Here is a 23,484-nt window from a genome sequence, read left to right on the forward strand (position 1 = left end):
ATTTAGTATGAGATAGGTGGAGTAATAGAAATTTAAAGTACAAAATCTTCATAAAATGGAAATGAAATAAGAAAATCCTCTTATTAATCACAAGCATTACTGCCTTTTGGTAAAATAAAATACCATTTTTGACGACGTTTGTTGTTGGGTGGAGATGACATGCCTTTCCCTCTCTTTTGGTTGATTTGATACACCTGCAGTTGTCAAAACAGAAATGCTTGCCAGCAGCAGATGATCATACCATGTTATTGAAGAAGCAAGACTTGCCAAATCCATTTCATGAAAAACAAAGGAAAACAAAAACTAACCAAATGCTCATCCATTTTCTTGCTAACCATTCAACCTCCTCAACAACATCAGTAATGTTGGAGCTTCTAACAGACACCAACCTTAAAATTGCTTCTTTGGTCATAAAAGAAAGCAGCACAAAAGCTACTCTATTCAACAAGGATTGCTAACCATTCAACCGAAACGTTCGGTTGAATGGTTATGATAAAACTTGGACTTCCCGCCCTCTTCAGCTCATATATTAAAAACGAAGATAAAATAGATGAGACTAAATTCGTTTCTAGATGCTTATATAAACGTTTTTCGTAACTTAACTTAATGCGTGTGTTATAACTAGCAGTTTTGAATCTTGATACAGAAACATAAATTTTATAACACTACTGTACTTGGTTGTGCAGCATATATGCAGAATTAGAAGCTTTTTTGCATCAATGTGATCAGGTTACTTGCTCGTCTCTCATATATATATATATATGAAAGATTTTTTTTTTATTTGAAAAAAGGGACTTCAAGATGTAACTCTGATTTCCTCCAAACTCATACTACTTATCTCCACGCAAGAGTGAGTTCAATGCTATTCTCGTCCTCATTTAGACGAAAGAATGCATCGAATCGAAGGGTTGACAAAAACATATGGCCATGGAGCATATATGCTCATAGAATTAAATTCATTTGAAACCCTAGCTAACATCCCTTTACTGTCAAGCAGCTACTGGGAAAATGAAGCGGTATGGGATTTTATCTGAGTTAAAAGTTCAGTTGAATGGTATTAAGTTACTTGACGTTTTTATTTTCCTATCATTTATAACTGCCCAAAAGAGTTCTTAGACTGCTCTATTTGCTGATAAATAATCAATAAATCTAAAAGTCATAATTTGCCATTTGGGTTTTTGTTTTTGTTTTTTTGTTTTCTCCATGTTCTTGCAGATACCATAAAGTTTGCGGCTTCCTTTTGGTGGTATCTTAATTCCACGAATGCCATGGTAAGAAGCTAAGTGTTAGCCTCTACAGCATTTATTTATGACTCAGTATAGATGTTTTAATTATAATTAATTTGTTGTCATTTTCACGACGTTTTTTGTGTGATTTTGGGTCTTTCAGATCTCAGGTTTAATGAGTTTCATCACTTACATTTGTTTTACATGGTCAAATCTATGTGTTAATAAAAGTTATTGCTATAGATTAGGATTTTTTTGGAAAGTTATTGCTAAGAAATGAAGATTTTTAAGCATATATTATAAAGGGAGTTTCATTAAAACACCAAAAATGGAAGCTTAAATTATAAAAAAACCCAAGCACTATTTAAACATATAAACACACCAAAAACTCATCATTACACACACTCAAAATCCATTTATAAATACACCAAAAAGTTGACTTTGGGGTTGATTTTGGGTGTGTTTCTATTTAAATAGTGCTTAGATTTTTTTATAAATACATGTTTATGATTGAGTTTATTTATAAATTTGTATATTATAAATTGGTTTTCATATGTAAAAACAAAAGCCCATTATTAACAATGGGAGGGAGACAAGACAATATAACCCAAAAGAAAAAAGAAAGTAAATATATATTTTGAAAACCTTTCTGCTTTCGTATGAATTGAATCGATGCAGGGTGGTCATTATTTTTTGCTACTTTTTGTTGGGCCATTAGTTTCTGTCAGTATTGCTTGTTCAACTGAACATGCAAATCAAACGACTTTTGATGTCAGTGACTATGGAGCTGTCAGTGGAGGCCACATAGATGATTCCGAAGTAGGCAAACTCTGTTTTCCTTTCAACTTACAGTTGATTTTCTTTCTCAGTGATGATATGAGTTTTCATCCACTAATTAATGTCATATCATTGAGATTACAGGCATTCTTGAAGGCCTGGAATGCAGCATGCGGCTCAGAAACTGAAAATCCTACCTTAATCGTTCCACCGAAGAGATTTCTGCTCAATCCAATCGTTTTCAGCGGTCCATGCAGGGCTAAAAACATCAATTTTTTGGTGGGTCAAAGATCTTTCTGATATAGTTCAGATTTTTGTTATGTATATGTAGATTTTTGTTTTCTGGGTTGGTGCAATAATTTATCAAGACACATTATTGATATTTCATTGGTATTGCCCAAATGATTTGTGATTTTCCATAAATAGATATTTGGGAGACTTTTGGCACCAGACTCCCCTGGAGCATGGAAGGAGCTTGACCCAAGTCAATGGCTAGCTTTCAATGGTGTAAGCGGTCTCAATATTGCTGGCCCTGGTAGAATCAATGGAAGGGGCAAGGCCTGGTGGGATCAGTCATGCAGAGACCACCCTCGCCTGGTTCGTACATTTCCAAATTTTACATCTAAAATAAAATAAAATTCACCTATTAATATTAATATTATTGTGTAAATTAATCTGCTCTGCCTTCTCTCTTTCTGATATAGTTTGTTGTTGCCAAATGCCAACCTTTCAGGTGGGATGCAGTACATTGGCCCCAACTGTAAGTAATAACAATATTCTCATGGCCTATATAAATATCATATCATCTTGAGATTGAAGCAACATTTGACCTTAGTTTCAGGGGCACTAGTACAATTAAGCCTTATTTATCTGATGGTGAAGCGCAGGCAGTGAAGTTGGTGTCGTGTAAAAACAGCAGCATCAGTGAGATTCATTTCGTAAACAGCTCTCAAACCCATGTCCTAATCAGAGATTGTGATGGGATCAACATAGAAAACGTACTGATTGAAGCTCCAGAGAGGAGCCCCAACACTGATGGCATTCACATCTCAGCCTCTCACAATGTGGTTATCACCAACGCCATTATAGGCACCGGTAATTAACAATTTCTCAGTCTTTTTTCTCAACATTCCAACTTTTCCTATATATATTTTTATTTTGTCTATCAGCAATGACTTATTTTGCTCCACAGGTGATGATTGTGTGTCCATTGGAGACCATACATCCAACATAGCCATCTCCTATGTTAAATGCGGTCCGGGTCATGGAATTAGGTAATATGTTGTTAATTACATTGTCTTTACAAGATTAAACAACATTATTAACCACTAAATTAGATGCCCTTCCTTTCAACTGTGTTTGAATATAACAGCATTGGAAGCTTAGGGAGGAGTGGGAATTTTGTTCAGGTAGAGAACATTCATGTAAGTAAGGTATATCTCCAAGGAACTACCAACGGAGCTCGGATCAAGACATGGCAGGTACTAAATCAAAGTGGTATAATTGCTCACATTTTAAGTTTTACTGTCTTATGACATTTTCTTCCTAAATTCACATGTTCATAAAGGTCGGCAGAGGCTATGTCCGGCGGGTCACATTCGAGCACATCTTTTTTCGGTCCGTCAAGAACCCCATAATTATCGATCAAAACTACTGCAACAAAAGTGGTGCCTGCAAGGAAATGGTAAACCAGTCACACCCTTCTTTTTCCTGATTTCTAACTTGGTTTTAAATCTTGTTCATTTGTGCTACTTTTTGGTTGTAGGAAACTGGGGTTCACATAACTGATGTCTCCTTCAATCAATTGTATGGGACATCTAGTTCCCGTGTAGCTGTGAATCTGAATTGCAGTCGCTCAGTTGCTTGCACCAGTATATATTTGAAGTCAATATACCTTAGATCTGCTCTAGCAGGGCAGAACGTGACTTCTAACTGCACCAATGCCCATGGCGTTGCCTTCGGAGTAATTCAACCAGACCCCTGCCTGTAAGTTTGAACTCATGATGATTTACCATGTTGTGTAAGAATTTGATTCATTTAACTAATTGATTCACTTATCGAACCGATGGATTATCGTTTACAAAATAAAGACTAGAAGAATGCTAACATATTACTCTCGCCCTCTAACTTCAACAAAATTAACTTTTCTAATCTTCAATTGATGTAACAAATTTTTTTTTCCTTAATGGATGTTTTGATATTGAATTTTACATCAAAACTTCAGCAACAGTTGATGTTTCGCACAAATTCCAGCTTGAAAACAGAGTAAAGCTGTGTTTGACTGACAAAAAAAAGTTGTATTACTTTGCACACTTGTAACAAAGTCGTCATTTTACAGATTGCATCATGATGGCATACCCTTAATGACAATCAATCCTAATATAATACAACACTAGAACATCAGAACGCATAACTCAATACATTATGTGAAATTTATCGAGTCAAACTATTATAGCCAATTAGGGCATCCTCACGAACCCAACCTTTGGATCGTCATTTCCTTGAGTGAAGTCACTAATCTGCGAAACACCTTAAGATTGTGGCCTACTTTATCCTGAGAAGAGAAGAAAGAAAAATTAAAGAAAATTTCACACTTAGGAACTGAGAATGACCGGGCCACATAGTAAGAAGCAGACCTTGCTTAGTAACTCGAGTCGTTCTAAAGTTGGAATCAGATTTCCACACAACGAAGATATGTCCTGATCCGGGTCAGATTTGGCACCATAAGCAATTGCCTTCAAAGATCCATTGGCATCGGATACCAAAGATCTGTCAAGAAAAAACAACATTGACCAAAAAAAGAACATTAAGCCTCAACATGCTTCCAGAATCAACACCCTTCTCCGAGGAAATGAAAGACAAAGAAAAGAAAGAAAGAAATGAAGAGGTGCATACCTGTCCTGAAAATGGATTAGGAAAACATTCAGCACATGTTCCACGAGTGGAAGTAACAAAGTTACTAACTGATCTCGGATACCAACAACCTGGCACATTTCGACCATTGCAATGTATCTCCTGGAAAAAAATAAAGCGAGAATCCAATAGAAAATTATATGCTTCATGTACCCAGGACAAAAGAAAAAAGAAAAATGTGTTAATCAAACAAACTAATTCTGATGAAGTTGAACTACTTGGGCAAATCAATTGAACAAAGACAACAATTTTACTTCTTAATGGGGAATATGTAATTGCAGCTGCTTTTGAGCAAAGGACAATAGCAGACATGATAAACCGATTAATTAATAACTGTCACTTTTTCCAAGTAAATTGAAAAACAAATCCATCACTTTCACTCGTGTTCTCTTGCTTGTCACTATCATCAGTATATATTTCAACATACATTCAAATATATGTTGATACCCATAACTTGTATTTTCTGCTCACTAGTGCCTGACAATCTCAAGGATATGCTGATATCTATAACTTGCATTGGGCAGATATACAATTTCTCATTAGGTTATAACGTATAATTAAAGGAGTTTTATCAAAACTCACTTAACACAACAAATTGACAGACATTATTGAAATGATTAAACATTTCAGTGAAAAATTTGGAGGAAAAAGAAAAAGAAAAGACAACTCAAGGACTACCTTTTCTGAATATTGTCAGATGATGACATACAAACTTGCTGAGCAAACATATTGATAATTTCATCCACCTCCTGTCTTGATACTTCATTTATGTCTCGAATCTGCAGATTATATACAAAAAGGTCATAGTAATTTAATGTTCAAATTTTTGTGTGAAGTGATAAAGCAGGAAATGTTGTTTGAATCCAATTTTACCTTATTTAGTAGTAAGGATTTTTCCTCGGTGGCTCTTTCAAGAGCAGTTGTGGCAGAAGTGAGAAAAGAACCAAGCAAACTCAATGTGGGATGTTGAAGACGAACAGCAGCATTGTAATCAGGGGGAACGTCTGAGATCTGTAGTAAAGCAAGTTCGTTAGTGAAGTATTAACAGATCTATCAAGCCAATACAACTTGAGCAGGTCAATCATTAATAACATGCAGATCAGCCCAATGATTATCTACCTACCTGCAGTCTAAGTGATTTCTTTGTGACCAGAAAATATAGATAAAAGCTCAGGCTGAAGCATAATCGAAACGAATTAAGCTCTGACTTCCTCTTATTCTGCTCTTTCGCCATCAAACAAGGGGAAACAGAAAACAGCAATATCAAAAACTAAACTACAAGGACTGCACAGTCAATAGGTCAATTTACGTTGCCTTAATAGAACATGTGCAAACCTCAACGGATTGAACTGATCGAGCAGAACTGACAGACTCCCAGTCACGAGAGAAAAGAGCATGCATCAAACCAAAAAGCCCTTGAACAAAGCCACATTCATCACTCTCTTCATAAGGCCAAACCTACAAAGGAGGAAATGTTTAAGTGCATTGCGTTATTAAACTCAAGCCAACTAAGCCTTTACCAACCAAATGGAATGAAAAAAGTAGACAGGAAACTCTTGCAGAAAAATAAACAGCATTGCAGTTTATAGAACAATACATGTGGAAACTGGGAAAATGGATTTTAGGGATCCAGTTAAATGCCCCAAAAAAACGCATATGATCATATCCTACTCAACCAAGTTACAGGCCTAAACTGTTCAAAAACCTTTTTTGGAGGCACATTAACGAAGCTAGCTTTAAGCAGGAGAAGTTGACCACAGCTTCTTTAACACAATTCATGCAATCCAAAATAGATTATAAAGAACAGTTACCTTGCTAAGTATACCAACAACCAGATTTATCTGCTCCATCACCAATTCATCAGCTTCGGAAATGTCTTCCCGAAGAACATGATCAAAAAGTGATCTATGCCCTTTGACAAAATCTATGACTTCTCGAACAATTTTATTCTTCACCTATTATATGAATCCAAATTATAACGGAAACGGCATTTTCTGAAATACAAAAGGACATTGAATATAGAAAACCAAGACTGACAGAAACCTTAGGCAAATATTTAGAAACAGAAAAGAAAAAAAAAACAAGTCAGTGATTTTTACAAGACGTGGCCTTTACAAGTTAGTGGTTTTTACTGAATTTGCATAATGAAATTACAAAATTGTATAAGCTTCCCACCAATTTAATCATAATAAAATCCTAAGTGTGATATTCATGTAGGATTCTGTACTTCAGCAATTGGATAATTTACGCTTCATACAAGTATGCAAGCTATTTAAGTAAAGTTTCTAGCAATAACATATAGCTGATACAACACACTCTTTGACAAGTAGTTGACAGGACCTGCAACTTAAAATACAGCATTAGAAATAGTTATTATTTGTTTCAAGTCTTCTCAAGAAATAAAAACAATTTCGCTACTAGGTTGTTATTTCTTCAATTCCAACATCCCAATTGCAAGGTATATTGAATGGATTTCAGCAGGTAAAATTGTGTCTAGTAGATGAAGCATGCCATGATAAAACCAACATTCTAGGACAACAGAACCAGAAATTTCAAAAGCTTTCTGAAAAGAAAATCAAGGAAGGCTAACCTCAAAAAATTCAGAAGTATCAACCAACGACAACAGAGAAAACACTAATCTAAGAATAGGAGTTATAACCATCCTTTGCTTCTTGATATCCACTGGAACATCTCTTTGATGCTTAGTGCCAACCCATCTCAAGCTTCCCTGCATTTGCATGAAATTCAGCAATGAGATAAAAGAAATTTTCTGAATAAGCACAGAAAGCAGTTTGTGTTTCTTTTAAATAAAGAAAACACATAAGCAGCACTTACGAGAAAGTTTACTGCCCTGCATGAAGCGATATGCTCCAAAGCACCCATCGAAAAGATAACCTGAGCTCCAGATTTCCCATATTTGTGACTTATTCTTAGTAGTAAAGCAAGTTCAGCCTCGAGAGTGTATGCTCGCTGTCCACCATCCTAGAACAATTTTTTAGCAAAATTATGTGAGATGTGAAGTTAAAAAGTAAAAGAGGCAATGTGAAAGAGCACCTGAAAAAAAAAAATATCAGCAGAAGATAGTATGACAAACTAAGAAATCGATATCATAGAAGAAAGTACAATAGCTTCACCAAACTTCAAATCAAATCAAACTCATATATACACTAAAAATTGGGTTGTGAAAGAATTTGCAAAAGGTCGGTTAGGGAGGGCACATATGTTACTACCTCAAAGGATTTTACACAGTGAAAAATGGCAAAGTTTTTTTAAGTGAGTTTTTTTGTTTTTTTTGTTTTTTTTTGTTTTATAAATTGTCAATATGGGTCAGATTTGTACTAGTGCTGCTGGTGTAAAATTCTCTAAAACAGAACTGCCTAAAAATTTGTTTAAAATTTTAAAATAAGGTCAGACCAGTAAAGTCCTATAATAAGTTTATGAAAAGCCTGTTCCCGGCGTTACAAAATTAACAAAGCACTATATGTAATGATAGCAGTTAAATACAAAGCAAAAGTTCCTATACAGTAGAACTGCTGTAGTGCTGACCACCAGTTCCCAACCCAAACTCAGGTATATTCTCTGGTAAACAACTTATCAGGAATTATTGGATAATTTGGATTTCAGGTAATAAGGAAAAGCATTTTACCAACGTCGAAAAGGTGAGATCTTACAGTTGGCTAAACTTAAACGTGTCAAATAAAGGTTAAATGTTAATAATGCCTAGTATCATACAATCAAAACCACCCTGCTATTGGACTTGATAATTTATTAAACAAGCACCTGATGAGAGAAATTGCTGATGCTCATTAAGCAAGATCTTAAGAAACCCCTGCTTTGAAGTTGGCTTAAGAAATATCTTTCATGATCTACACAAATCAATGCATCCAAAACATAGAGTGCCATTTGCTTCCCAAGTTCACTGCCTTGAGTAGCATCCCTTATTACCTAAAGATTCATAGTTGAAACAAAATATGTCAAAGATTAAAAAATAAAGGGAAAATAGTATTTGCATTGTAATAATTCACTTGATAATAATGATTAAAGATATTGGAAGCAGTAACAATTTTATATTGTGTATGCATGACAGTGTGATGCGTATGCACTCAAAACTACATAATCCTAATACTGCAGAACCTTCCTAGCAGCAAAAACATGTCCCACAGAAGAACTCTTCCATGTAAATTATAATTCAGATCCAACTCCTTCCATATTAACAAAATACTTGGTCTTGAGTAAACTAAAATATCGAGCTATATTTTCTATTAGATACCAAAAAGTTAGGGCAAGAATGCGAGACTTACCAAATCCAAAATAGGCTGAGCTACTTTCCTTAATATAGAGAAATTGGCACGAGCAAGTTCAGCCTGCTCTCGATTGATCTGAGGAAATAACATAAGTAGAATCACCATTGTTAATGCTATTCTTTCCACCGGATGATATTTAGTGCAAATTAAAAGCAATACATTGAAATGATAGAAACTACACACCTTCTGGAGTTCCATATCATCACCATCTTGTTCATCAAGCAGCAAGAACTGCAGAACGGTTGACGGGACATCTGGATCAAGCATATGTTGACAGTACTGAAAATAGCTAAGAAGCAAAGTATATAGCCTGAAAACAATTTCCTGAAGGTCAGATGCAGACTGAAAGAGTTTAAACAAGCATGGAAGCAGCAGAACCGATATCCTGACCAGGACCATACCGTCTCCTTAAGGCTTCTGATGATTCATGTCTAAGGATAGCCAACGTAAGCTTAAACAGGATTGCGTGACAAGCTCCATTGGGTAATTGTTTTGCCATGATAATATCAAGACATGCCAAACTATCAGAATTAAAACCACCAGGGAATAAAAACCTTTCATCTCTTAACTTTGCCATGCATGTCAGGGCAACCTAAGAAATTTTGTTTTTAAATTAGAGATCAGCAATAACTTTCAAATTGAAGCAACATTGTAAGACCAGAAAAATAAATCAGTGATACCTGGCACAACATAATTGCCATCTTCAATGAACAGTCTGGAGAAGCAGAAGCAGTAAGAGCAGCATCAAGAACCCTGTCAATGGCAAGACAATGTGTTACGAGAGGAATAGGAAATGAAGAAAACGACAGATTACAATATAGACATACTGATATAGAACTTCAGATCGATTTCCAAGTGATGATATCCTTCTGGATGCAGATATCTACCAAAAAAAGAAGAAAAATGACAAATATTGGTGAATGTAATGCTGACAAATTATTATTAGTTTAAGGCTAAAACCGAATTGAAGACTTCTCAATCATGCAAACTATGAAAGATAAGAAGAGACCTCAACAATATGTGACCAGCCAGTTAACATATGTAGTTGGGCAGCTTGCTCCTCAAGGTTCTTATTGTGCTTCCATCCCCATCTCAACAACTGTTGAATTGTTTCTTTTACATCATTCAGCTCTACGTCACTTCCAATGTTACTCAACTGGGGATAAACAGATTTGAATTTCTGACCAAGAAAAAAAAAACAATATAAATCAGCAACAGGACTATCTGTTTTCAATTCAGGGATGAAAACAATTAACATCTAGTACTTAAGGAATAAATTCACTTTCTGGAACTTAATCACGCAACCTGCCAAAGTTTGTCGCGGAATGAAGCAAGGTCTATTAATCGATCACCCCGCTCTGAGTAATAATAAACACCACCCTTTCCAGAAGTTGTAGGATAAGTAAGTATGTCATCTGCCTAAGAAACATATTTGATCAAATGCAGCGCAAGTGAAACAAAATAAGATATAACGATCAGACTGTTACCAGCAAGTATCAATTACAAAACAGAATATTACCAACAATTCATATTTTGTATTAGAAACAACCGGAGACAGATTCATTGTGGTATCTGGGGATTTAAATTGCACTACTTCAAGCAACTCCAACACCTGTAATGGACAAGAATCTAAGTTTCATCTGACAGCAAGAACAGATATTGTACAGAACTCCAGAAAGTTCTAAAACGAAAACAATATTAAAAAACCACAATATTTACTACTATGATAATGACCACCCTCAACCCTGATTGTTTATAGCATGAAGCTAAGTCAAAGATTAACTCTTCCATAACTAGAAAAATAAAAGTTATATATGACATTTAACTAAATATTAATATTACTAGATACTTATTATACTAGAGAATCCAACCTGAAACCAATTGGTAATGGTGAGAGACCCCCAGATTTTACATATTGAGAATCGTTTACGGCTTAGAATTCCTAATAAAGACTATTATATTTTCAAAAATACTTAATTGAAATTATCTCTAATATAAAGGCATGGTTGATTGAAGATAATTAGCAGACTGTCAAATACACCTAAAATCAATTAAATAAATCAATAAAAACTTGAAATGGGAATAGCTTTCAGAAAAGAATAAAACAAGAAATTACTAATGATAAAAAGATTTGTTAGCCCACAGTGGCATGAGATTAAGGTACACATGTACATTTAAGCAATCAACAATACCTTACTCTTACTAACAGTGCGGGTTCCAGCATGTTCCACGCCATCTTGAAGAGAAAAGGAATGAGATGCGAGGTAATCAATTCCAGTTTCAACATTTTCCTGCCCAAAAAGGTGCGAAAGGATGCTAAGGCATGCCTCTCGGTGAGTAGAGCTATTGACATCACCAACATGCAGTTCAATGGCTAACAGTCTCAGAAGCCAAGCTCTCTGTGAATAAGAGAGAAGTGAAAAAAGAAAGAAACAATATTTACATTATGGACTGGAAAGCAAGCATCACAAATATAAAGAACTACAAAAGTACACCACCCATGTGCCAAAATATTTGCTCATAAGGATTTATGAGTCATGGCTAAAGCTTGAAGACTGAAGAAGAGTGACCTTGAAACATAGGCTGTTGATGCAGTAGGATGCAGAATGAATGTCAACAAAACAAAATGAAAGACACCTAACGTAGAACAGCCTCATCCTTCACATACCCATGTTTGCCTCTACCAATAAAAAAACTTTTTTTCCTACAACAAATAAATAAGGCAATCTATACGAAGTAATCACTATATGTCGTCCACTATCAGTTCAGCATTTTGGAAAGTTCAATAAGAGATGCAAAAGGTGTGAGATCACAACAACTAAATAATTACAGAAGAAACCTGATGAAGGGAACTGATGCGAAGCGCCTGGTTGTTATTCCGTTTAGGAAGTGGGGCAACCCCAATTGTATCTAGGTGCTGTTGTGATAAAAGCCATATGAGAAAAGAAGAATGAAAACAGCAATTAAGATAAGACAAAGAAATATCAGCACTTCAAAGTTTTATTCAAGAGCATCACATATTAAAAGATTAGTGCATCTTTACCTTTACAAAAAACTGATACTTTTTACTACTCAACAGATCCATAGTAGGACCACCTGTCAGTGGATCTAGGCACAACTCATAAAGGAGCTGCAAATAGTCAAGAAATTCTCTAAGACAAACCGTGGGAAAAATTCAAACAAACAATGAAATGTATGCTCCAAAAGAGAACAGAAAGAAAGAAGAGATATCCCAAAAGAGGTAGAGACTGTTTGATCTAACCTTAAAACCGAATTCATGAAGTAACACATTGACATCAGGCTTTGAAAGCTTCTCCAAGATTTCAAGAATAACCTTCAAGCAACTGCAAACAACATTATGGAGCACAATTCACTAGACAGAAATTGGATTACATAGACATGAAATCATTAGGGTATCTTTAAAGCAGCTAAACCTGTAATGAAACTTTGGCTGTAATACAGTCCGTTCAATGGGGCTGTCAAGATCAAACTTGAGTAGTAAATGGGTGATATTGGGAGCTGGCCGACTGATATTGTCTACTAGAAGCTGTAAAAATAGAAATGAAACTATGTCAGCGTATTCAAGAAGACAATAGCTATTGGATAGGAAGAAATCATGGAAATGACAGGGCAAACCTGCAATATCAGTACACCTGGATCCTCACTTGTGTTCTCTATGATCTGGCACGCTTCTGATCGTAATTCTAGGCAGGCTGCATAATCCTCAATCAAACAGCTTCCAGCATTGGATTTTAGCAGTAACTGTACAAGCCCAACCATGCGAGAACTGTGTCCCAAAATAATAATAATGCAACATCATTTAAGCTTCCATCAGATGTTGTGTATTAGAAATTTATCATGAAAATATGATATTTATGCGATGTTTGAAAAAGGTTACATGCATAAAGCTTTGGGCCATATCAGATCCCATCGGAGCAGATCAAGATGACAAAGCAAAACACAGAATGGATGAAGGGACTTACCTTAATATACTCATGATTTTGATAGAGCACTGCTGAATTTGAGGTCGAAAATCATATCTGACATATTCCAGTAAGGCTACAATTTGATTATGATCTTGAGAGAGTATAACATCCAGTGGCTGCAGAGAAAAGGATTAGTAATTAGAACAAATCCTTGAAAAAGAATTTGGCATGTACTGCACCCATGAACAATGCTCAAAACAAGCTTTCTAGGTCATGTAACCATCTATTAGTAAAATTACATTCTATTATAACTGGGCATGGAAATGAATGTTGTGTATTGGCACAGAGAGGGCATCGATATCCCAGCTGCAAAAAGATGTGATGACAGGACAACATATATATGTGAATCTTTTATTTATATATTTGTCTACATTTGGGCGCATGTTTGCACTGCAAATAACCATATATATCAAAACTATGACGAAACACCTGCTTGTAAATTTCTTGATAAAAAATAGTAAATCTGTATAATGTTGTATTCTCGTAAGTTTATTTAAGCACACAAAGTTGTGTCCAATGTTGAGGAAACAAGTGTCCTAAAAATTATAGTTTCTACTGAAACATAGTTTCTGAGAAAGTATTAACTCATGACTGTAAAACAGAAATAATTTTCAGAATGATGCACAGATATCTTATATATCCATTCCAAAAAACAAGTGTGCCAAAGTGCATGTAAAAATAAGCTACGCATCCAGTACAACAAAATAATACCTGGTAAAGAGGACGCCAGAAATCAGAAAGAAGCAAATCCTTCTCCAAGACAAGGATTACAATTTCCAAAGAGAGTTGCACAGCCTTTTCTAAAAGTGGCCCATACACTTCATTTGTCCGTTCAGTTATGATGGTATTGACTCCAGGCAAAAGAATACCCATAATGTTCCGGAAAACAGTTTTGCCACTCATGAAATCCTGTAACAAATTTTTTGTTAAGAGAAAGAATGGGCACAATATTGTCTTTCTATGTTAGATCAAGCAATCACAACATCATCAGAAAATCCCTTCAAAACCAAGATGACAATAATAACAACAATTGTACTAATAAAAGTACATAAAACACAATGCAATCATTAGCTTTTAACATGCATATGCTTGATATGACATTAATTGAATAGAACAAATGAACAAAAGGAAGAATAAGCACAAACTTTTAGCAACTCTAATATGGGTAGCTGCATCTGGAGTGGAGATGGTTGTGTTACTGTTGAAAGCTGAGAACGGTCAGCGACAACGTCGATGTCCTCCTCATTGATGTCATACATACTCAATATCCTGCATTGTAAATCACACGAAGATCCAAATTTTTCGACATTCAAAATCCGATATTAAACCACAAAAAGTATAAAATTACACTATTATACCAAACAGATAGACCTGGTTCAGGTAATAAAAACTGAGAAAAGACAGTAAACAGAGGATCTGGTGGAAAGAAACCTTTAAGATGCAATAAAACCATAAAATAAAATAAAAAATACAAGCTTCTGACATGGACCGTAGGATTAACTTACATATGAAAATGCTGAAGACAAGCAACAACCAACTGCCATTTCTCACAAGGATTTGCATAGGCTCTTTGGGGGAACGGCCTGAAAACATGATCATAGATGAACCTAAAGATGCCAATGAATCTGCCAAACAGGACAAACCTCTCGTCAATAGGGTGAGCATTCCCGAAAAAGAAGTAAAAAATCCAAAGAAATATTAGACAAACCAGCAACCCACCTACGCCCTCTATCGCTTAGGTCTCTTTCTTCAGAAATAAGAGTATTTAACAGGTTAAGGAAAGATATTGTTGAAGGATATTGTTCTCTCCTTGCTTCGATTTCATTCAACTCAAATTGCATGTCATATACCTGTAAAAGACAGACAGTTTTCACATATAAAATACATATAGGACCGTTAAATTACCTTGTAACTAGTTACCATACCCAAAGAACTTCTGGAAGAATGTTGCCAAACCAACCTACACCCTCTAGTCTTACTGACAACAATAATAATACACACAAGGGAAATGACAACATATATATATATATATCACATTTATTAACTGTCACACAATTAAGGCATACATATGCCAATTACTATTCACACCCCTTCAACATATGTTCAACATGCATGACCCATAAAAACATTAGTTGCAACATCCGCATCATAGCTACACTTCAAAAATTTATGGTAATAAATTGCTAAGAAACATATATGGAGAATTTTTTTCCTTATATCCCACAAGAGTTTGCACGAGTTTCCTGTTGGAGGACATAAATAACTTTTCTTATTCAGACAATAGAGGAATAGATGAGGTAAAATATAAATATCAAATCCTACGTGCCTTTTAGATGCCCAATCCTTGAAGTCCACTATACATTACCTATTTTGATAATTATATTCTACCAGGGACCAAAGTTGATTAAATAAGTATAAGCTTACTTCATGCATCTGACAAGTGTCTATATTGGGCAGTTTAAACTCAGATGTAAGACAAATAAATCCCAACTACCTTTAGACTACTCTAAAACTAAGGAAAGGTTTCATAGAGGAACGAGACAGGGTCAGGAAAATAATTAAAAAGAGGGCTTTGTTTTATTTATTTGACACCTAGCTACCACACACTACCACCCAAAACCAACCTGTGCTGACATGGGCTGTGCACTCTTCCCAGCATGAGATCCAACAACCACAGGTAGATCATACTGCTCAAGATAACTCCAAACTGTATCTTTTAGGACAGGGGAGACATGAACAAAAGTTGTGATTGTATTACGCAAAGCACCCTGCAACAGTTAGCAACATACTTTATCAACAACAAAGAATTCAATTGAAGCTTCCAACAATCAATAAAGAAGCCACAAATGGTATACTAGGATAATCCTCAATGAAGCAGCATTAAAATACAGCCATCAACCTTCACATAAGGAGGCACATTTTCATAACCAAGGAGCTTGAATAGAGGCTCAATATCAGAAAACCAGTTCTTTCTTTCAAGGGGATTTCCATTTTCCACAACCTGCAGCACATTACAAAGAACCATAAAAAGAAGTTATTCCTTTCCACATAAAACCAGTAAGAAGACTTCAATGTACAATTGCATCTGCGTAGAGAGATAAAAGGCATCTAACCTAACAAAATATAGCAGGTTCGTGCCATGTGGGCTACAGGTAGTAATTAACTAAACATAACGAAACAACCAAGATTCATACAAGTCATATAATTTTTCCGCTGCTGATACATTCTGACAAGGATTTTCTCCCTATCAGATATTTTAATCCATAAGCACAGAAAGCACTGCAGCTTTTGCACACACAGATGAAATCCTAGACATCTTTTGAGCATCTTTTGAGAATCAAGAACAAACTAAGAAGTCTAACATATCAAGAACAGAAATGTCAAATGTTAAATATTAGTGAACAAGTTGAAAAGAAATTGGAAATAAATTCCAACTAATCCACACACAGATATACCATATCATTCAATAAGCTATACAGAATATTAGCACAGATATACCATCTCCTTTCCTAAGCTCTAGAGCAAAGCAGGGTCTGAATTTTCCAGGAATCTACAAAATCATTTGAGTTCCCAGAAAAAAGTAAAGTTCACTCCAATACAAAGTGAATATATGAGAAACAGCAATGGAATATAAAATGAACAAACAACTTCACTTGGTATTTTCATTTTCATTTTTTCGTTGTAATAAGCAGTCTACTTAATATTATCAAAATTGTTGAAAGATTAAGTTGAGTAGGTAATTATATTATGAATGCCAAATACAAGTCAATGAGGTTATGGTTAACAAAAACTTGTCCGCAATTGAGAAACAAAACTATATTATACCATCTGGTAAATAAGAACAAAAGAAATCAACTGAAAGGTGAATAAATTGAAAAATGAAGCACACTAAAACCTTTTGAAGAACATTCAAATAAGCAACAAGTGCTTTTGCATCCCCCTCTGGGAATTCCGGTAGCATACCACCCGCAGTTTGAAGGGATTGTTTAAATTTCTCATCATAAATTGATAAGCAGTCAAACAAAGTGCTCCACCCAACAGAGCGGAACACTTTACCCTGAAGTAACTCAAAAACCTTTGAAGCACCTTCTTCACTAGATGCCTGAAAGGAACATAAGAACATGAAAATTAGGAAATTGCACACTTGCAAAGCATGCCTCATATATCAAGATTCAAAACCAGCTGAAACATGTTCTTCATACCAAGGTACTCAGCATATTCAAGAAGGCCACAAGAGTCTGAAAATTTGTATGATCCTCTCCAGCAAAGTTCACAAATGTCCACAAGACATCATTGCCAGACAACAGCTCTGGTTCCTTCTGGGGAAAATAATGCATAAAGAAGGCAAATATGAGGTCCAACTCATATAGACGAAAGAAGACACATTACACTGGAAAGATGCAAGATAAACAATAGATCAAGAAGCATCGCTTCAAATGCATTTGAATAAAACCTGTAGAACATCTTAAGGAAATTAAGCAATTGTACTTGTATTACAGAATAAGACAAGCACATCAAATCACTGTCATTTGGATTAAAAAAAGAATTGGTGTAAAATTGGAAAGGTACTCAAGATGGAAAGAGTGTCACATGCCAACATGAAGTCAACATGTTTGACTAACAATTAATTTAATGGCTTAAGCTGAGTAATAATTTTTTCCTTCATTAATGAAATTGCTGTTTCTTATTAAAAAATTTATTTCAAAAATAGATTTATCCAAGGACAAATAAAATCTCAATCACACTAACATGAAAAGTTAAAAAGTGTTTTTGTTCAAATTAACCTGATAAATTTCGCTCACAAACTCCAAGAGAGAGACAAATGGTAACGGGCCGGTTTCAGAGACTTGTGGAGAAGTTAAGTTACTATCATGTGATCCACCCATGCGGTATGGACTAAGAATGCTCATAGCCCGCTCCTTCGATTCTTTTACCTGCAAGGAAACTTCACCAAGCTGTAAGAAAAAACTTGCAAGTGAGGGGTGAAACCTATATTATATAAATACATTACAAATATACATGGGGGTGGGGGGAGGGAGAGACAGACTTGTATTACATTTTGATGAGAGAGAAGGATGGAATAAATTTAAATTTCCAAAGTGCAAAATGTTTCGATCAGCAATAGCCAATAGCAGTTAGATAGGGAAGTAGTGAATTGGAATTCCTGTTCTGCACCAAAAATCCTTGCCGCACCAAGTGCATGAACAAAGTATCCATTATCCACATCTCATGCAGAAATATATGTCTCAATTATACAATCAAGAATCCTGAATCCCAATTTACTTAGAAGCAAAATCATCTAGTTCATTCTCATCTATCTCCGATTCCCAATGCATATACAAATTTTGATTATCCAAATCTCATCCGCAAGCTTGGTCAGTTGTAGAAATTTGACAACACTGAAGTTGCAGTCTAATTAAACTTAAGAATAAATGAGAGGCATGCATATAGGCCAAGTTAGTCTTTCAACTACATTTTCTGCCAAGTCTATCACATTTTATACATCAAAATTAATTTTTTCCAATATATCGTTATATTCCAAGAACTAAAAAAAAATCAACTGACCTTGTCTCTGGCAAGTGGGTGAGACAAGAAACAAGTGATCAGCTTATGAAGGTAAGCATTGTACATATAAATCATATCCTCATCATCATTCTGCACAAATTACAGAAAGGATGCCCATAAGAAACAATATAGGAAAGTTTAATGACAAATTACTTTTGACAGCATCCAATAAAAGAAATCACAAACCAACCTGATAAGCGGCAGTTCGAAGAACTTTATCTAGTATAAATTGGAAAACATTGTTTGAAAAAATGGCTTCTAAGCATGACTGTAGGTAACCCAAATCACTCGATGAAGCACTTGATACAGTATCCCTTGCAGTAATAGCATCTTGTATTAACATCAAGTGTACAGCCCAAGCAAGCCTTGTGCTATCAACAAAACCCTGAACGTTTGGATCATTTCCAGCAGCCATTACCTGAAGCACAGAAGGAGCATCAATTTTCGAATCCCCATCAGAAATTTCATTAACACTGAGAAGAAAAATCAAGCAAGCATTTTGTCTTACAATTTCATGAAATTCATGTCTAAAAGAAGCATCATGGGACAGGACAGATGCTTTATCTGGCACTGCACTCAGAGCATCTGATATGAAAGCGATCACAAGAGAAAAAAGAAGACTAAATGTAATCTGCATAAACATAAATATATAAATAGCGTGACAAGGCAGCAACACAAAAGAAACAAGAAGCAAAACTAAATCACTCAACATGAAGAGAAGGACATGCCTGACGTTTCATGGTGTTGTTAGTCTCACTAAGTTCAGCAGCACAATCTTTTAAAATGAAAAGTATATCCTTCACATCCTTTGAACCTGCAATCAACATATCAAATAAAGATGTTAATATAGATTATCTTAAGGGATTCCAAGAGAATAGTAAAACGATGTTAATACAAATTATCTTAAGAGCACATGGAAGTCACTACAAAGTGTAATTCATTACCATTGGTTTTGTTCAAACAACAGAAAAAAAGTATCATCCATATGATTCCAACACAAGCTATACATAAACAATGAGCTTTAAAACTATCAAATAAATCACATATGTTGTGTCAATATAAATGCATCAATATTGCCATTGTTTTTTAACCAAGGCACTGCAACATGCACGCTGAAAATATCAAACTCTACCAATTTAGGTACCAACACCTATGACAAGGGAACATGTCGTGTCGCCAACTCTGCCAACCTTGTCAAATGCAATGCTAGTGGGGCATGTACTGAGTACTTCCAAATTGTAAGATCTTAAATCACAAGCACTTTGGTACCAGACGTTTTGTCTATACTCTATTCACAATAGTCACAACACCCAAATTTGTAAAATGCTAGGCTTCAAGATTTCTTTCCTGAAGAATCCACTTTTTACCCACCAAAAAGACGCAAATTGACCATTTTGTCAGTAAATGTTTATTTATTTAAGCAATGCACATCAAAAGTGACAACATTTACTGAAGCAATGCACATCAAAAGTGACAACAATAATTCCCCTCCCAAAAGCTAAAATCATGAATGACAAACCAGAATGAATCTCATACACAACTAAGAACAAATCAACTAGCTCAACTATAATGTTTAGAAACGCAGTGGAAATCAAATTTACAAAATGTCCAAAGAAATTCACAATAAATAAATCTTTAATAATGATCAACTTCTTTGCATGCAAAATCTAACACTACACTGTAAATATTCAGTATGCACAAAAACAACACCATAGTAATAAACCCATAAAATGTGCTGCTTACACGTTCGCACAACCAGAATAGAAAGGACAAGGCAATGTCCAAGTATGAGCCTCTCCCTAGAAACCACAGCACGCCGCCCCACAAGAGCACCTCTAGAATCTAGAACATAGTGCTCAGAGTGAGGCCCACCCAGGCCAGCCGGTTCTTCTCGATTGAGTTCCTAAAATCAAACCCACCACAATTATGTTCAAAACTATATTGAGAAATGACAACACTGAAATTGCCCACACTAAAAAAAGGTGATCACTGTGGCATTCAAGGAAAATAGTCCTTTAATTAAAAAAAAAGAATATATTTCTAACACATGCTATAATAAGTTGTCTTCTAACAATAAACCCAGCAATACTTAAACATGTGAAGCAATCTGTAGATTAAAAATCCTCTTGGTTGGAAAATTCCATAGTGAAACAATGAACAACTCATAACAAGAGAGATCAGTGTCAGCAGATGTAGTAAACTTTCTTTTTACATGCAAAATCCTAATGTAAATACTACACTTGAAATATGCACAATATGAAAGAAACTTGGTCAATGTTCCAAACCTTTATAAGAGATATTAACCTATGCCTTAGCCCATTATTGATAAGATTTTCCAAGGATTTCTGAATGTCAGACACAAGATCAGCTTCAAGTCCCTGGTCAAGCACAATGGCCTGCAATCGTATGAAAATCCATTAAAAATTAAAGGGCCAAAGTAATAATTAAAAGGTTTTAGGATGATGACTAGGGGTAGGAGAGTGAATACCCTTAATAGTGTATAGAGGGCTGTTAATAGATCTCTTCTCTCTGTGTACCAGAGACCTGCTGCAAGGCGCAAAACTTCTACTGGCTCTCTTCCCATTAAGCCCCACTAGAAATGAAACATAAAATTAAAACAGAAAATCATGTAATATTGCCAACTTGTAAATTATAGGCCAATGGGATATTATTAGAAACAAAAGATATCATAAATCTACCTCTTGATTAGCAGCGATAAGCAAACGGACACAATCTATCTCATTGAGGTGGAGGTCGTCGCTCAACTTCAAAGCCTATAATCCAACATAACATCAAACCACCCCAAAAAAAAAAGAAAATATCATACAGAATATAACTCAAACGCTATATACTATCCAGCAAATTTAAATGAAATTGCAAATTATTTAAAAAAGAAGTCCAGACTTCAATTACTTGAAAAGGTATTAAGAGAAAATGCAATATCATATGTCTTACTGAGGCAGAAAACTGAAAAATGCTGCACCAGCTTGACATTTTGTCTGAAGACAAATGGTTTCTCTGAATCATGTGTTATAACATGAAGATTGAACTAGGAATAAAATCCATCAAATAGTAAGGATATGACCCAAACATGAAAATTTGGTTGTAAGCATGATTAAATCACGTATGAAGCATGGCATAATTCCCTTACAACAATTCTATGGCCAAGCATATACTTTATGCATTTTGAAAAGAGAAAATTTGGTTCATATATCCCACAAAATAATAACAAGTAGTAACTAAATTCTTGAAAAAAGGACAGTTCAAAAATTACCATTATAATTAAATTTGAACCCCTTAACACTATTTGAAATTCAACTTTATGGGATCTAGTGGTTATTCTACTACGCCCTTAGCAGAAGGCACAGGAATGAACACTTCCAAACAACAAGGAACGAGTGGTATACATACAATCTGGACGTCCTGGTCATCAAGCGAAATTGGCGGCCCATCCGGAAGCCTAACTTCTCTCGACTGAACTTGCGCCCGATCTGAGGGTTTCGGAGGCTACAAAACGTAATGAACAAAATTCAGCAATAAGAGTAAAATCCCTAAAACCATTAAGATAACGGTACCGAGAAACGAAGTAAACTCCACGCATAATTTCCAATTCAAAACTCTCCTATTACGAAATTTTAAAAATCTCTACGCTTCCATGTTCTTTTCTTGTCCTTCATTGTGCTCGGAGACCAAACGATATAGAACTAATGGGACCATACCGGATAGGAAAGGAGGGCCTGGAAGGAGGAGAGAGAGTTGCGAATGGCGTGCATGAGCTCCACTCTTTGAGACGGGCTCGGAGGCGACGGGCCCAGTAGGGCCGATTCGACAGTAGAGAGCAGCTGCTTCGGTAACACCATTGTGGATTGTGGATTGTAGATTGGTACTGCGACTGGTGCAAATGTTGAAACCCTAGGATAGAGAAATTAAAAGGCGGGAAATGGAATGCGAGGGTCTGCAATTTTGCTATGGGGGCAGAGAAAGGAAAGAAGAGGGTTTTGGGGTTTTGGTAAACCGTATAAGCCCTAATGGCGGTGACACAGCGACACTGGCTATTTGAATATGTATCCTTTTGTCCTAGTTTCAAAGTTTTTTTTATTGCTACAAATTTGAACATTATTAGGACAATGGATTTGTGAAAAAATAATTTATTAATTATTCCGTATAGCCGAGCGGCTATACTGTTTCTTTTAATACAAATTTATAAATAAACCCAATCCTAGACATGTATTTATAAAAAAACTCAAGCACTATTTAAACATAGAAACACACCCAAAATTAACCCCAAAGTCAACTTTTTGGGTGTGTTTATAAATGGGTTTTGAGTGTGTATAATGATGGGTTTTGGGTGTGTTTATAAAGTGTTTTGGGTGTTGGGTTTTTTTATAATTTCAACCTCCATTTTGGGTGTTTTAGTGAAACTCCCTTCTTTTAAACCCCCCGTACGGCTGTACTATTTCTGTTTTTAAAAATTGGAAAAACCCGAGTATGGCCGGCCGGCTATACTATTTCTCTTTTTTGAAAAACAAAAACAGAGTTATTTCTTTCAAAACAATTTTAAACCAAGTAAAGCCGAGCGGCGGTACTATTTCTTTAAAACATTGGGAGACGCAGTATAGCCGAACGGCGATACTATTGCTGGTTAAAAAAAAACCAAAAATCCCATTACAGCCGGTCGGCTATACTATTTCTCTTTTTGAAAAACAAAAAACC

At 35.4% G+C, this 23,484-nt stretch overlaps 2 protein-coding genes across 2 annotated transcripts; one reads left to right on the plus strand and one right to left on the minus strand.

The window, feature by feature from the left end:
• The first annotated feature begins 1,840 nt into the window (after positions 1–1,840).
• LOC103341065 (Pectin lyase-like superfamily protein) lies at positions 1,841–5,890 on the plus strand. Its single transcript, XM_008244545.2, has 10 exons — positions 1,841–2,045; positions 2,148–2,282; positions 2,430–2,600; positions 2,737–2,763; positions 2,891–3,098; positions 3,196–3,277; positions 3,376–3,484; positions 3,571–3,687; positions 3,769–3,989; positions 5,753–5,890. Exons 1-10 carry the CDS (start codon positions 1,899–1,901, stop codon positions 5,775–5,777), a joined length of 1,242 nt encoding a protein of 413 aa, XP_008242767.2. The 5' UTR covers positions 1,841–1,898; the 3' UTR covers positions 5,778–5,890.
• EMB3142 (nuclear pore complex protein (DUF3414)) lies at positions 4,280–22,812 on the minus strand. Its single transcript, XM_016796433.2, has 45 exons — positions 22,491–22,812; positions 22,183–22,278; positions 21,471–21,545; positions 21,260–21,364; positions 21,057–21,167; positions 20,515–20,674; positions 19,500–19,585; positions 19,280–19,402; positions 18,962–19,189; positions 18,772–18,861; positions 17,991–18,140; positions 17,409–17,525; positions 17,102–17,308; positions 16,106–16,207; positions 15,831–15,974; positions 14,926–15,056; positions 14,712–14,831; positions 14,352–14,475; positions 13,918–14,115; positions 13,204–13,322; positions 12,857–13,007; positions 12,655–12,767; positions 12,483–12,564; positions 12,264–12,350; positions 12,060–12,137; positions 11,413–11,619; positions 10,740–10,832; positions 10,526–10,639; positions 10,230–10,400; positions 10,048–10,103; positions 9,901–9,973; positions 9,622–9,812; positions 9,404–9,530; positions 9,218–9,295; positions 8,697–8,861; positions 7,752–7,898; positions 7,507–7,644; positions 6,728–6,871; positions 6,252–6,374; positions 6,040–6,135; positions 5,790–5,927; positions 5,595–5,695; positions 4,899–5,018; positions 4,640–4,772; positions 4,280–4,557 (listed from the first exon to the last, which is right to left on the minus strand). Exons 1-45 carry the CDS (start codon positions 22,629–22,631, stop codon positions 4,474–4,476), a joined length of 5,637 nt encoding a protein of 1,878 aa, XP_016651919.2. The 5' UTR covers positions 22,632–22,812; the 3' UTR covers positions 4,280–4,473.
• Between the last annotated feature and the right edge of the window lie 672 nt (positions 22,813–23,484).

This window comes from Prunus mume, linkage group LG8, assembly GCF_029339155.1.
Source record: "Prunus mume cultivar Tortuosa linkage group LG8, ASM2933915v1, whole genome shotgun sequence".
In the NCBI taxonomy this organism is placed as follows: Eukaryota; Viridiplantae; Streptophyta; class Magnoliopsida; order Rosales; family Rosaceae; genus Prunus; species Prunus mume.